General features: G+C 43.1%; 1 protein-coding gene across 1 annotated transcript in view; it reads right to left on the bottom strand.

Moving 5' to 3' along the window:
* Nucleotides 1–13142, bottom strand: part of PIEZO2 (piezo type mechanosensitive ion channel component 2) — a 398577-nt gene that overhangs the window by 85135 nt on the left and 300300 nt on the right. Inside the window, exons 24-28 of the mRNA XM_056521559.1 lie at nucleotides 10169–10369; nucleotides 8847–9051; nucleotides 8630–8731; nucleotides 2579–2744; nucleotides 1837–2080 (exon numbers count right to left, since the gene is read on the bottom strand). Coding sequence (XP_056377534.1) covers nucleotides 1837–2080; nucleotides 2579–2744; nucleotides 8630–8731; nucleotides 8847–9051; nucleotides 10169–10369 — 918 coding nt within the window. The remainder of the gene's footprint in view (nucleotides 1–1836; nucleotides 2081–2578; nucleotides 2745–8629; nucleotides 8732–8846; nucleotides 9052–10168; nucleotides 10370–13142) is intronic.

The raw sequence follows: 13142 nt of genomic DNA, 5'->3' as shown, positions 1-13142 counted from the left end.
TCAAAAACTGAGAGTGATGAAGAGGAGACATGGCTGGGAATTGGATCAGAACTTTTAGGGGACTGGGAGAGGATTTCATCACGAATGTCATCGATTTTAGTTTTAGTATTTGGCCAGGTCTTCAGCACAGAGATCAGTGATTGGGGTCTGTACTTTAGGCCGAAGGAGAGAATTGAACGTGTCAAAAAGGCGTTTTGGGTTGTTAGACAGAGAGGAGATGAGGGAGGTAAAATATGTTTGTTTGGCGAGATGAAGAGCTGAGTAATAGGATTTAAGCATTAATTTATAGTGCAGATAGTCTGTAGAAGTCTTAGTTTTCCTCCACAGACGTTCAGCACACCTAGAGCATCACCTGAGAAAGGGGGTTGTTAGTGTGTGCCAGGGTTGCTGCCATCTGTGTGTTTTAGAGGGTGCCATTTGATCCAGGGTAGACTTTAGGGTGTCATGGTAATGTTTGGCTGCTAGATTAGGGCAGGAGAGATAAGAGATTGGTGATAGTGAAGATTGTAGAATGTCTATAAATTGACTAGTGTTTATGGCACGCAGGTTTCTGTAAGTGTACAAGGTTGGAGTGTCTGGAAGAGGATAGGAGTTACTGATAGAGAAAGAGAGAAGGTTGTGGTCAGAGAGCTCAAAAGGAGAATTAGTGAATTTAGAGACAGAGCAAAGTCTAGAGAAGATCAAGTCCAGTGTATTCCCATCCATATGTGTGGGAGAGTCAGTAAGCTGCGAAAGGGCAAAGGAGGAGGTTAGAGACAGAAGCCGAGAGGCAGAAGAGGAGATTGGGGTATCGATGGGGATATTAAAATCACCCATGATGAGTGTAGGTGTTTCTGAGGTAAGAAAGTGAGGGAGCCAGGTGTCAAAATGATCCAGGAACATTTGGGGAGAACCAGGAGGACGATAGGTGACCGCCACTCTGAGAGACAATGGGCGGAAGAGCCTGAGGGTGTGGACCTCAAAAGAGGGAAATGTGAGTGAGGGTAATGGGGGGATGACTTGAAAAGTACATTGTGGGGCTAGAAGCACCCCAACTCCTCCACCATGCCTGGTGTCAGATCTAGGGGTATGGGAAAAGTGAAAGTCACCATAAGATAAAGCAGTGAGAGAAGCAGTGTCAGAAGGTTGTATCCATGTTTCTGTGAGAGCCAGCAGATTAAGAGAATTAGTGAGAAATAAGTCATGAATCTGGGTGAGCTTATTGCACACAGATCGAGAGTTTAGAAGAGCGCAGTTAAAGTTTGTAGTGGTTCCGCAAGAGGCAGGTAGTGTAGAGCAAATATTAGTGAAAGGTGGGCCAGGGTTAGGAGCAGAAGCAGAAGAAAGAAGAGGGAGAGCAGATGGCTGGGTGAAGTGATGGAGCGACTCCTGTGCTGTACCATGGAATGAGGTGACTCTGAGTGGTTTATGATGGTGAGCAGTGCATGCGAGCAATACATAGATGAGGGAAGGAGGCATGGACAGATGTATATAGAGTCCGCCGGAGAAATCAGTGGGGGATAGAAGAGAAAATGTATTGCAATGATGTAAGTAATAAGTGAGTGCATGTTTGTTTTTTGTTTTTTTCTGAAAAGAGTGACTTACTTTTGTAGTTATAATGTTGAGTTAGTTCCCTTTTGTTCCCTTCTGGTTCAATTCTGGTATAATTCTTGATATCACATTTAAGAAGCACTTTAGATGGCAGTTTTAGATGGCATATTTGAATGTCTCCAGACATAAGGTCTAAAAGACCTATAGCCACTAATATATAGTGCTAGGCTAAGCCAGAAAATTGGCAGAGGAGTGCAATCAGGTGTGAAAGAGTGGGGTATCATTTCAAAGCATGGAAATACCTACCGATAATATGTTTTTCATGGTTATAACAAACACATTGTATGCTATCAACCAATCCCAGTAGCGTAGGATACTTCGTATAGGCTTTAGCAGTAAGTCACCCCCAAATAGGAGGAAGTAAAAACAGGCCACCAAATAGCCCATGCAGAATATACTGATTCTTGTAGTTCCCGTAATAAATATGATGGTGAGGACAAACCAGAAGAGGTAACTGAATATTATTACTTTGCACATGTCCAGATACGATCTGCAAAACAAGAAATATTAAAGGTGGATATAAATTTCAATTAATATTTTTATAGAGCAGTGGATTACAGTATAACTATAACTACAAGGCTTCTAACCCCTATCTAGTGTGGGGATCTTACCCCTGGAATTCCCATGAGAACAGAGGTCAGTTTTCCCCCAAGTGAATGAAGTGGCAGTACGCATGCGTGACTTAAGAACATAATTAAACCCTAAACTCAAATACATTATGAAGTCCCATAGACAGTGACCGGAGTAGTTGCTGTGCATGTGCGCTGCTGCTCCATTCACTAGGGGGACAATTGATCTCTGTTTCCATGGGGGTTCCAGGGGTCTGTCCCCCACCATTCAGCTATCCCCTATCCTGTCATCACCACTGTTCATTTTTCCATATTTGCTTTTCCATAAACATATATCAATAACTGTTTTACATAGGAAGGTGAGCAAAAGAAAGGTGTATACGTTAACAATCGCTTCAAACTGTGCACAGTGTATATACCTGCAGTGGATAAAGTCAGGGACCGGATTGTGTTGGCTAAATGATGCAGCATCAAGATTCATACATATCTCCACATTATCTCCTGCCATGATCCGTACTGCTGCCTTATTTTCATCCTCAAACACTTGCTTTTGAAGAGATGCACAAAGCAATAGCATGAAGTCATCTGATGAACAGATAGTAAATGAGAATTAACAAAGAGGTACATTACTAGTACAGGTAAGTACATGTGTTTACATGAATATGGTAACTAAAGAAAACTAAAATTCTCATTAAATCTAAATAGGTGGAATGATGAAATCATGTAAAAAGCCTTATGTTCTTATAGAGATCCAGCATTATCATTCATATCAGGTCCTTTTGACATCACTGGTTGAAACTTTGGTGTAAAATTAGCCTTAAAGGGGCATTCCAGGAAAAAACTTTTTTTTTTGACCCTTGACAAAGCTGGTCTTATCGAGCGAAACGTCAGTGAGTTTTTAATAGCATAGGGACAAACCACAATAAGGGAGAACTTGCTGCCAATGTGTAAAGAGCAAATGTATTAAGGTGGCAGAACAAGCACGATTAAAGCGATACTTATCAATATAACATTACAGCAATTCCCCAACCAGAAGTGGATAAACAAATACCATCAATGGTCCCGTTTTTCCCTATGTAATTTGAATACTATATCTACATATATGATCAGATAGGTTAAACTTTTTAAACGGATGAAATAAAAGTTACATTTTAAATAGGGGGGTTCCGGGTATTGGGAATCAGTCCCATCTGTGCCTAGGCCCAGATGGGAATTTGTGAACAATTATCTAACCCTGTGAAACCCTTGGGAATTTTTTTGTGAGATACAGTGTTTATGGAAGGACACTTCTGAATATATATATAACTGCAATGGTGATTGACCTCAATTCACATTCAATAGCAGTACGTATTCAATAATGCGGTAGCTGAATAACTGATGGTACTATGTACCGTTCACTGCTCCTTGAATAATCGCCATCCACAACTCTGTAAAGGCTCCGCTGATGTAAAAATTGACGGTGTACAGTAAATAATATTGCGACCATGCCGGAACAGTATACAGCCAAGGTGCTCCAGACCGGGCACGTGTAGATGGTAAGCTGTTTCTGTTGCGGCCAGCAGCTGCAGAGCTCCAGTGATTTTGAAGCACTGGAGCCACACGGTGGTATGCAAAGTAGTACCTGGCAGGGTACACAGATGGAAGCACACACAGTGGTATGCGGTGGTATATGAAATAGTACCTGGCAGGGTACACAGATAGAGGCAGCTGGAGTAGTACCTGGCAGGGTAAAAGGTAGGGTACACAGATGGAGGCAGCTGGAATAGTACCTGACAGGGTACACAAATGAATGTAGTTGGAACAGTGTGGCGGCAGGAGCGGCAACATTTTCAATCTAATAGCGGTCAGATAGTAATCCAGGTAAAGTTCCTAAATAAAAAGTCCTTCCTTAGCACATTGTTCAGACAGGGTAGGTAGGCCAAACGCATTTCAGGGCATGGACAAGTGTGTACTAGCCCCTTCCTCAGTGGCTTTAGAATGGTATACTCAAACAACAGGTCATTTATATAATTAGAGCTGCCTATATAAATGACCTGTTGTCTGATTATCAGAGAGCACTTAGACAGAAACTAACTCAACTTCAGCAGCTCATAAGTACTGAAAGGATTAAGATTTTTTAATAGAAGTAATTTACAAATCTGTTTAACTTTTTGGTGCCAGTTGATATATAAAAAAGTTTTTCCCTGAATAATCCCTCTAAAGTAGTTCATCACATATTACCATAAATTCTATTGCTCTGAACAGTCATAAAGACGGAGGAACAGTCATAAAGATGGAGGAAAGGAGGTGATATTATATATATATATATATATATATATATATATATATATATATATATATATATCTTGTACATTGTTTTGTTCTATTCTGATTCCAGTTTCCATAGGCATCCCACTCAGTCTTCACTAGTGTTAACACAAGAAGTCCAGTTAAAAACTCTATCTAATAAAAGAAGAAAAAAATCCTTTCCGCCTTTTTTTTACCAGAACTAGCTGTGTGATGTCAAGAAAGCATTTTTGTTCAGTCACGTCTTAATGGGTCTAGGCATGTCACTCTTTTTAAAAAGATATCTTAAGGACTCAAGCCCATATGGGGCCCTTCTGTATTATTGTGTGCCTCTCATTTTATTAGGAAACATAATGATTTTGTTTCTGTCAGATTCCATATTCTCCCATATATGGTGCCATACAGAAGCACAGTACAGTGACGGATGGCAGGGGCATTGCTAGTAGTAGGAATTACTGCTGAATGGAGACACAGGGAGCAGTATTATTGAATGGAGACACAGGAGGGAATTATTACTATATGGAGGCACAGGGGTTATTATTACTGTATGGAGGCAAAACGGGACATTATTACTGTATTGAGGGAAAGGGAGCAAATTACTTAATGGAGGCACAGAGTCATTATTACTGTATTGAGGGACAGAGAGCATTATTACTATATGGAGGCCCATGGGACATTATTAAAGTATAAGTATCATGAAAAAAAACGTATCCCCTATCCAAAGGGGATAAGTTTTAGATTGCAGGGGTCCGAGTGCTGGGGCTCCTCGCCATCTGCTATTTGGAGCCCCGGCTCTCCATCACAGGGGCATGTCACAACCCTCTCCCAAAGCGGGGGCCACCAAGCCTTCTCTATACAGTTCTATGGTAGAGATGAAGATTGCTGAACGGCTCTCCCATAGAACTATATGGAGGGGGTGTTGTGGCTCCCGCTTTGGGCAGGGGCCGTGATGTGCCCCTGTGATGAAGAGCCGATGCTCCAAACAGCAGATCGCGTGGGATTCCAGTGATCAGACCCCTCCCCCCCCCCCCCTGCGAGGGAGGGGATATGTTTTCTTTTCATGATACTTATCCTTTAATGAGAGGGGGTATCCAATGGGCATTATTTGAAAATGATAAATAATATTCCTCAGCTAGAGTAGTCTTTAGCTAAAGTAGTTGCCATGGTGGTCTGAGTCAGATAAAGAAAAAAAGGTAAAGAGAACGACTCCGATCATAGAAGATCCCACTTATGAATCACTGGATGCAACTGTCATCACTTATACAGGCTGCAGAGCTCCTATATAATCCTTGTGTCTACCACTAAATGGACATTGCATAGGGGTAATATTGGTTATGTTGGTCTTTGCAGTAGATACACTACTGTATATGTGGTCATAGGGTGGATGGGTTATTTGGTCCTTGAATAATACTATTAGTAGGTAGTAAGTGCAGGACTGCATTATGGAGAGATAGACTATTAGACTATTATACATACCAGTTATTTGGTGTAGGGATCATGTATCTATAGGTACAGATTTCATGGCAAAGTAATATAAGAGAATAATGATGGGGGAGTGTAGATACGCTATATATATTATTTATACATACTTTATACTATGTGCATATATATATATATTTTTTGAGGTGGGGGGGGGGGGGGGCAGAACATGCCTCGGGACACATGCCCAAATCTTTTTAGATCCTAACAATGACCCTGACAGATGGAGTGCCTATTTCATTTAGGGAAAGAGTAACCAACTAAGGATGCTCCATACACAGAGGAATGGCAACTAGTAATGTATTCAGTACAATGGTAAGAGTAACTGTGGTGTACAAAATAATGAAATTACAAAGTTTATTTCATACATATTAATATTGTATGCTGACTTGCATATATTGCATATTGAATCTGACAAAGTACTAACATATTTCTTATCATGTGTAAAAAGGGGAGGCAGTCCTGCTAGGCTAGGTCAGGGTAAAAGATATAAGGTCAAAAATTAGAAGAAAGAGAGAGAGAAAAAAGAAAACGTGTCTAAAATAGCATAAAATTATAACATTTATTTGGAAAAATGACGTGAGGTCTGCGGCAGGGCCCTTGTCGCAGACCGGTCACTAGATAAAATGGTTACAATGGTATAAAATGCTAAAAATATAAAATATACACAGTGGTATTGCACTTCACTAACTGGACAATGAGACAATGAAAGTGGGGCAATGGGACAGTGCAAACAGTATCTGTTTAGTTATACTGTAAAGTCATATTATAAGAGCCAGGATTAATCCAGATGAAAGTACATAGCAAAAAAGTTGATAATCCAATAAGGCAAATTTTCGGTAGCTCTGATATTTCTAATCATGATAAGATGGTTTTCTTGTCTTTCTCTTTGTCTATACAAAAGGAAATTTTATCTACTGAACTGAGAATTCTACAGGGCAAAAAAATGACTATACTGTACTTTGCCTGTTCAACATAATATATCTAAGAACTGTGTCACTGATGTTGCTCTTGCTGTTACTGTTTTCTATCAGGAAGACAACAAAAACAATTCTGGACTAAGCACCAGACATCAGAGACCTACAGATTGCCTATGGGTTATATCACTTATGTCACACTTCTTGAATGGTCACAAAATGTCAATGATCTAGGGCTAGCACCATACTATATCTTATTTATATAGCTATTTACATACATTGATAATACATGAATAGGTTACTGTTGCCCGTCTTCATTTTAAAATGAAGTAACACAGGCATATAATTATATATGATATACATATTTATCCTATCTTCTCCTCTGCTATGCTACAGAGCCAAAAAGCTGTGTTCGGATTCCCCTATCCCAGTGAAACCGCACATACCGTATTTTTCGCCGTATAAGACGCACTTTTTCTTCCCCAAAACTGGGTGGAAAAAGTCGGTGCATCTTTTACAGCGAATACACACCTATCGCAGCGGTCCCTGCGGCCATCAACGGCCGGGACCCGCGGCTAATACAGGACATCAACGATCGCGGTGATGCCCTGTATTAACCCTTCAGACGCGGCGATCAAAGCTGACTGCCGCGTCTGAAGGTAAAGTGACACTAACCTGGCTGCATCGGGAGGGACCTTACCTGCCTCCTCGGTGTCTGCTCCGTGCCGGGATCCCCTGCATGGCCGGCGCTCTCCTTCGACGTCCTCACGTCGTCGCACACGCCGTCCCGTCATCCAATAGGAGCGGCGTGCGTAGCGACATGATGACGGAGACTTGATGACGGTGACGGAGAGCATGGATCCCGGGGAAGAAGACGTCCGGAGCGTCGGGGACACGTGAGTATTACCTCCTATACCAGTGGTCTTCAACCTGCGGACCTCCAGATGTTGCAAAACTACAACTCCCAGCATGCCCGGACAGCCAACGGCTGTCCGGGCATGCTGGGAGTTGTAGTTTTGCAACATCTGGAGGTCCGCAGGTTGAAGATCACTGTTGGGTTCAGAATCTTTTTTTTCTAGATTTTGCACCTTTATAATTGGGTGCGTCTTATATGCCGGAGCGTCCTATAGGGCGAAAAATACGGTAAGCACCATCCGACCACAGGAGGTGGCACATGTGCAGTGATGTACGCTTCTCTTGGCAGCCTCATAGCAGTTATACACATGTACAGTATGCAGCACAAACTCTATTTGAAAAAAGGTTTTGCCACATAGAAAAACTACAGAATTTAAATGTGTATGGGGTGATGTGTGTACAGAAATTAAGAACCCACATATTTTAATATACATTTTTTTTTTGTCTGTACATGTTAAAACTTTTCACATTTATATAAATTATAAATAAATCCAGAGAAAGTTCATCCCACTGAGAAACCTCATAGGAAATGAATCCAGCACTCCGGGTGTAGGAAAAATATAAAAAATAAACATTTATTCTATGTCCATAAAAATAGTTCAGACAAACCACATCATTAAAATTCAACGCGTTTCGAAAATCCTTTATCAAGGTGGTTTCATTTCCTACGAGGTTTCTCAGTGGGATGATCTTTCTTTGGGTAATGTTTTCTCACAGCGGCTGTGCTAAATCCCGAGCACCTGAAGTGTAGGACTATCAGTGAGAACATTACTGGCATATTTAGGTGAATGACATTAAAATACTGTGATGGATGTCTCAGAAGAAAGCACAGGGTGAATTACCAAAATTTATGCCAATGTGCTGTATACTTACAGATGAGAAATAGGGGGTTAGGTCTCACAATAAAGTCTGGAAAGTACAACCATTTAATTATATTGGAATTAAATTTGGCTCCGTTGTGTCTCCAAGGGTAGTCTAAAAAGAGAGGTAACATGTTTAAAAACAATTACTTCTTGGCATATGGGTCACTTGGCACTTTTTTTTAAGAGCTGCACTAACAAATACTTATAGATGAAAGATGATATTTTACCTTTACATGGAGCCGGAGGAATGCCAATACATACGAAGTACTGGAATGTAATAATACAGGCAAGAAAGCAGCAATATTTATGCCAGATTTCTGCAATTGCTTTTCTCCTGCGTCTGTACAGTACGGCAAAGAGCCAAAATGAATGGATCATGGCAAAGAAATCCATCCTCTGGCCGATTACATTAACAGACAGTAAGAAGCAAGTCTGCAGAAGAAAAGGAAAATGAAAATTCAGTGTAATACGGCATTGACCGTAAAGTCACCACTTTCTGTTCACACGGGCTAATGTTCACACAGCGGGCACATATTGCCCTGACAGCGGAGAGCCGGCATTCCGAAACTAGGACCACTCGTAAATGCGCTGTCTCATAGATGGCAATGCATTTCTGTGTGGAGTAAGCAGAAAAAAATAGACATTTGATTTTCCGTGCCAGATGTTTCTGGCATGGACATTCTGCTATGTGGACAGTGCAGTAGAATCCTATTGAAATCAATGGGACTCTGGTGCTGCGGAATTCCATCGTGTGAACATAGCCCTAGGTGTTTTCACTGAATGCCAAATGACTTATACATTGTCTTTGTAGCCAAACTTTTCTATGGCAATTTTGTTAATCGCAAATATTAGTGTTGAAAGCCCAAATTTACTTTCGGAAAACTGATACCACTGAAATCAGCCAAGTTTTGTCTATTTTTATGCTTGGTACAGATATGGTGAGTGCTCCATGTAGACGCCGACTCCACTCGTGTCCCCGGACTCCTAGGATTGACAGCCATAGCCTAGCGGTGAGTGCATATTATCCTTTCTATATAATATTACTACGATACTGCAGCTTTTCTAATATGCACCCCGCAGGTGGCGTTTTCATGTGAGTACCCCGGGCCGTCATATCTGTATATATGATCCATAAGGAGCCATAGAACAGGCTTAGATAACATTGCACACCTTGAGAGTGCCCCCACCTGCCATTTCTTTTGTATATTCGACAGATATGGTGAAACTTTCATTCTAGGTTGCTGGCAAATAGATTACCACAGCGTGCGTATGTGAAATGATAGTTGATCATTTCAAACGCTCAATGAAAAGTTTCAGAGTGGTTTATTATTGCCAGAGGAAACCATGGCTATCCAGACATCTTCCCTTCCATCTTATGTTTACAGTTATAGATTTGCACACAAAGTCCATGTAAAATTGTAATAAATAAATAAATAGATTCCTTCATGTATCAAATAAATAATTATTTTTTGAACTCTTTTTTTAAAATGAGATTGTTTTCCAATTATTTTAGAAAAATTTACCTTTAAATGCATCTTAAAATGCTTACCTCCATACCAAACTTGTAGAAAAAATAGTTTATGAAATACTTGGCACAATTTATGAGCCCATCATCCAAGTGCAGTCTTGTGATATCATGAAATATTGTTTTTGTAACTGGTGCATTCAGATTGTTTCTACACCTATAATATTCCTGATGCCGGTAGATGGTCACTTCAAAAGCTAATATGAATAGCATGAGTAAGTTGTTCTGTAAGGGACGAGAAAGTGAAAAGTTATACATCTAGTTATGTAACTCCTTTTCTCTGTAATTATTTTGTCCCAACGACCAATCCAAATGTTACGTTCAGTAGGATCATTACGCAGCTACATGGCAACAATTATCGTTTAAAGAGGTCGAGATTGCTCTGTGTAATAGGCCCTTTGATCAGATGATGAACAAGCAAATGCTCCTTCATCATCTGATCCAATTGTTAAAAAATTCTTGTTCACTGGCCCCAACTCCTTGTATAATTGGGAATGTGTGGCCAACGAAAGATGGAATGAATGGTCTGTGTGAACGATCCAGAGATCACTTGCGTGGCCCTGACTGCATGATCATCAAGCCATGCAAAGAACGAGCGTCAATCAAAGAGATCAGAGCTTGTATCCTGGCATTAGTTGTCCTATCTAAAAGGGTCTTAAGCCATGAACCTGAAATAGACAACTAAACAAAGAATGGAATATTTTCTTCAGAAACCCAACATGGTTACAACTTTTAAAAAAGAAACCAAGACTTTAGCATTTTCATTAAGATTTCTTTAAAGTGTACCTGTCATTAGCAAAAAATTTTTTTTATATAATGTAGACAATAACATTATATGTACATTTGTAATATACAGGGTGGGCCATTTATATGGATACACCTTAATACAATGGGAATGGTTGGTGATATTAACTTCCTGTTTGTGGCACATTAGTATATGTGAGGGGGAAACTTTTCAAGATGGGTGGTGACCATGGCGGCCATTTTGAAGTTGGCCATTTTGAATAACACTTTTGTTTTTTCAATAGGAAGAGGGTTGTCACGATGCCGGCTGGCAGGAGGTGGATCCTCTGTGCCAGAGAGGGATTGGCGTGGACCGTGCTAGTGGACCGGTTCTAAGTCACTACTGGTTTTCACCAGAGCCCGCTGCAAAGCGGGATGGTCTTGCTGCGGCGGTAGTGACCAGGTCGTATCCACTAGCAACGGCTCAACCTCTCTGGCTGCTGAAGATAGGCGCGGTACAAGGGAGTAGACAGAAGCAAGGTCGGACGTAGCAGAAGGTCGGGGCAGGCAGCAAGGTTCGTAGTCAGGGTGGATAGCAGAAGTTCTGGTACACAGGCTTTGGACACACAAAACGCTTTCACTAGGCACAAGGGCAACAAGATCCGGCAAGGGAGTGCATGGGAGGAGGTCAGATATAGTCAGGGACCAGGTGGAAGCCAATTAAGCTAATTGGGCCAGGCACCAATCATTGGTGCACTGGCCCTTTAAGTCTCAGGGAGCTGGCGCGCGCGCGCCCTAGAGAGCGGAGCCGCGCGCGCCAGCACATGACAGCAGGGGACGGGAACGGGTAAGTGACCTGGGATGCGATTCGCGAGCGGGCGCGTCCCGCTGTGCGAATCGCATCCCCGACGGCCATGACAGTGCAGCGCTCCCGGTCAGCGGGACCGACCGGGGCGCTGCGGAGAGAGAGACGCCGTACGCGCTCCGGGGAGGAGCGGGGACCCGGAGCGCTAGGCGTAACAGTACCCCCCCCCTTAGGTCTCCCCTTCTCTTTGTCTGGTAACTGCCCCCCCTGGGATGAGGACACCGGGAAAGGATGGAGGGATTCCTCAACGGCAGGCAGTACAGCAGGAGTGGGAATGGGGAGGGAGGGCAGAGGGCGAGGCCTGGCACGGGGCAGTGTGACACCAGGACGAGGGCCATGAGGAGGCACCGAGGCTTGCCTGAGTGGACTGGGAGGGGGGGAGAGACACTTCTTAAGGCGGGCAGAGTCCATAACGACCTTAGGGAGACCGGATACAGGAGGAACCACAGGGTCACGGCAGGGAGTACTGGGAACCGGTTTAAGGCAGTCCTTGAAGCAAGAGGTACCCCAGCTCTTGATCTCCCCTGTGGACCAATCCAGGGTTGGGGAATGGTGTTGAAGCCAGGGTAGTCCAAGGAGAATTTCAGAAGTGCAATTGGAGAGGACCAAAAACTCAATTTTCTCATGATGAGGTCCGATGCACATTAGGAGGGGCTTCGTGCGGAAACGCACGGTGCAATCCAACCTGGCTCCGTTGACCGCGGAAATGTGGAGTGGCTTGACAAGACGGGTCACCGGGATGCGGAATTTATTCACCAAGGACTCCCGAATAAAATTCCCAGAGGCACCAGAGTCCAGGCAGGCCACGGCTGAGAGGGAAGAGCTGGCTGAAGGCGAAATCCGTACAGGCACCGTGAGACGTGGAGAAGCCGACTTAGCATCAAGAGACGCCACACCCACGAGAGCTGGGTGCGAGCGTGCGTTTCCCAGACGTGGAGGACGGATGGGGCAATCCACCAAAAAATGTTCGGTACTGGCACAGTACAGACAAAGATTCTCTTCCTTACGGCGATTCCTCTCTTCCAGGGTCAGGCGAGACCGGTCCACTTGCATGGCCTCCTCGGCGGGAGGCCTAGGCGCAGATTGCAATGGAGACTGTGGGAGAGGTGTCCAGAGATCTAAGTCTTTTTCCTGGCGGAGCTCTTGATGCCTCTCAGAAAAACGCATGTCAATGCGAGTGGCTAGATGAATGAGTTCATGCAGGTTAGCAGGAGTATCTCGTGCGGCCAGAACATCTTTAATGTTGCTGGATAGGCCTTTTTTAAAGGTCGCGCAGAGGGCCTCATTATTCCAGGAAAGTTCAGAAGCAAGAGTACGGAATTGTATGGCGTACTCGCCAACGGAAGAATTACCCTGGACCAGGTTCAGCAGGGCAGACTCAGCAGAAGAGGCTCGGGCAGGTTCCTCAAA

Source organism: Hyla sarda, chromosome 5 (assembly GCF_029499605.1).
Source record: "Hyla sarda isolate aHylSar1 chromosome 5, aHylSar1.hap1, whole genome shotgun sequence".
Classification (NCBI taxonomy): domain Eukaryota; kingdom Metazoa; phylum Chordata; class Amphibia; order Anura; family Hylidae; genus Hyla; species Hyla sarda.
This window is presented reverse-complemented; position numbering and strand designations above follow the sequence as displayed.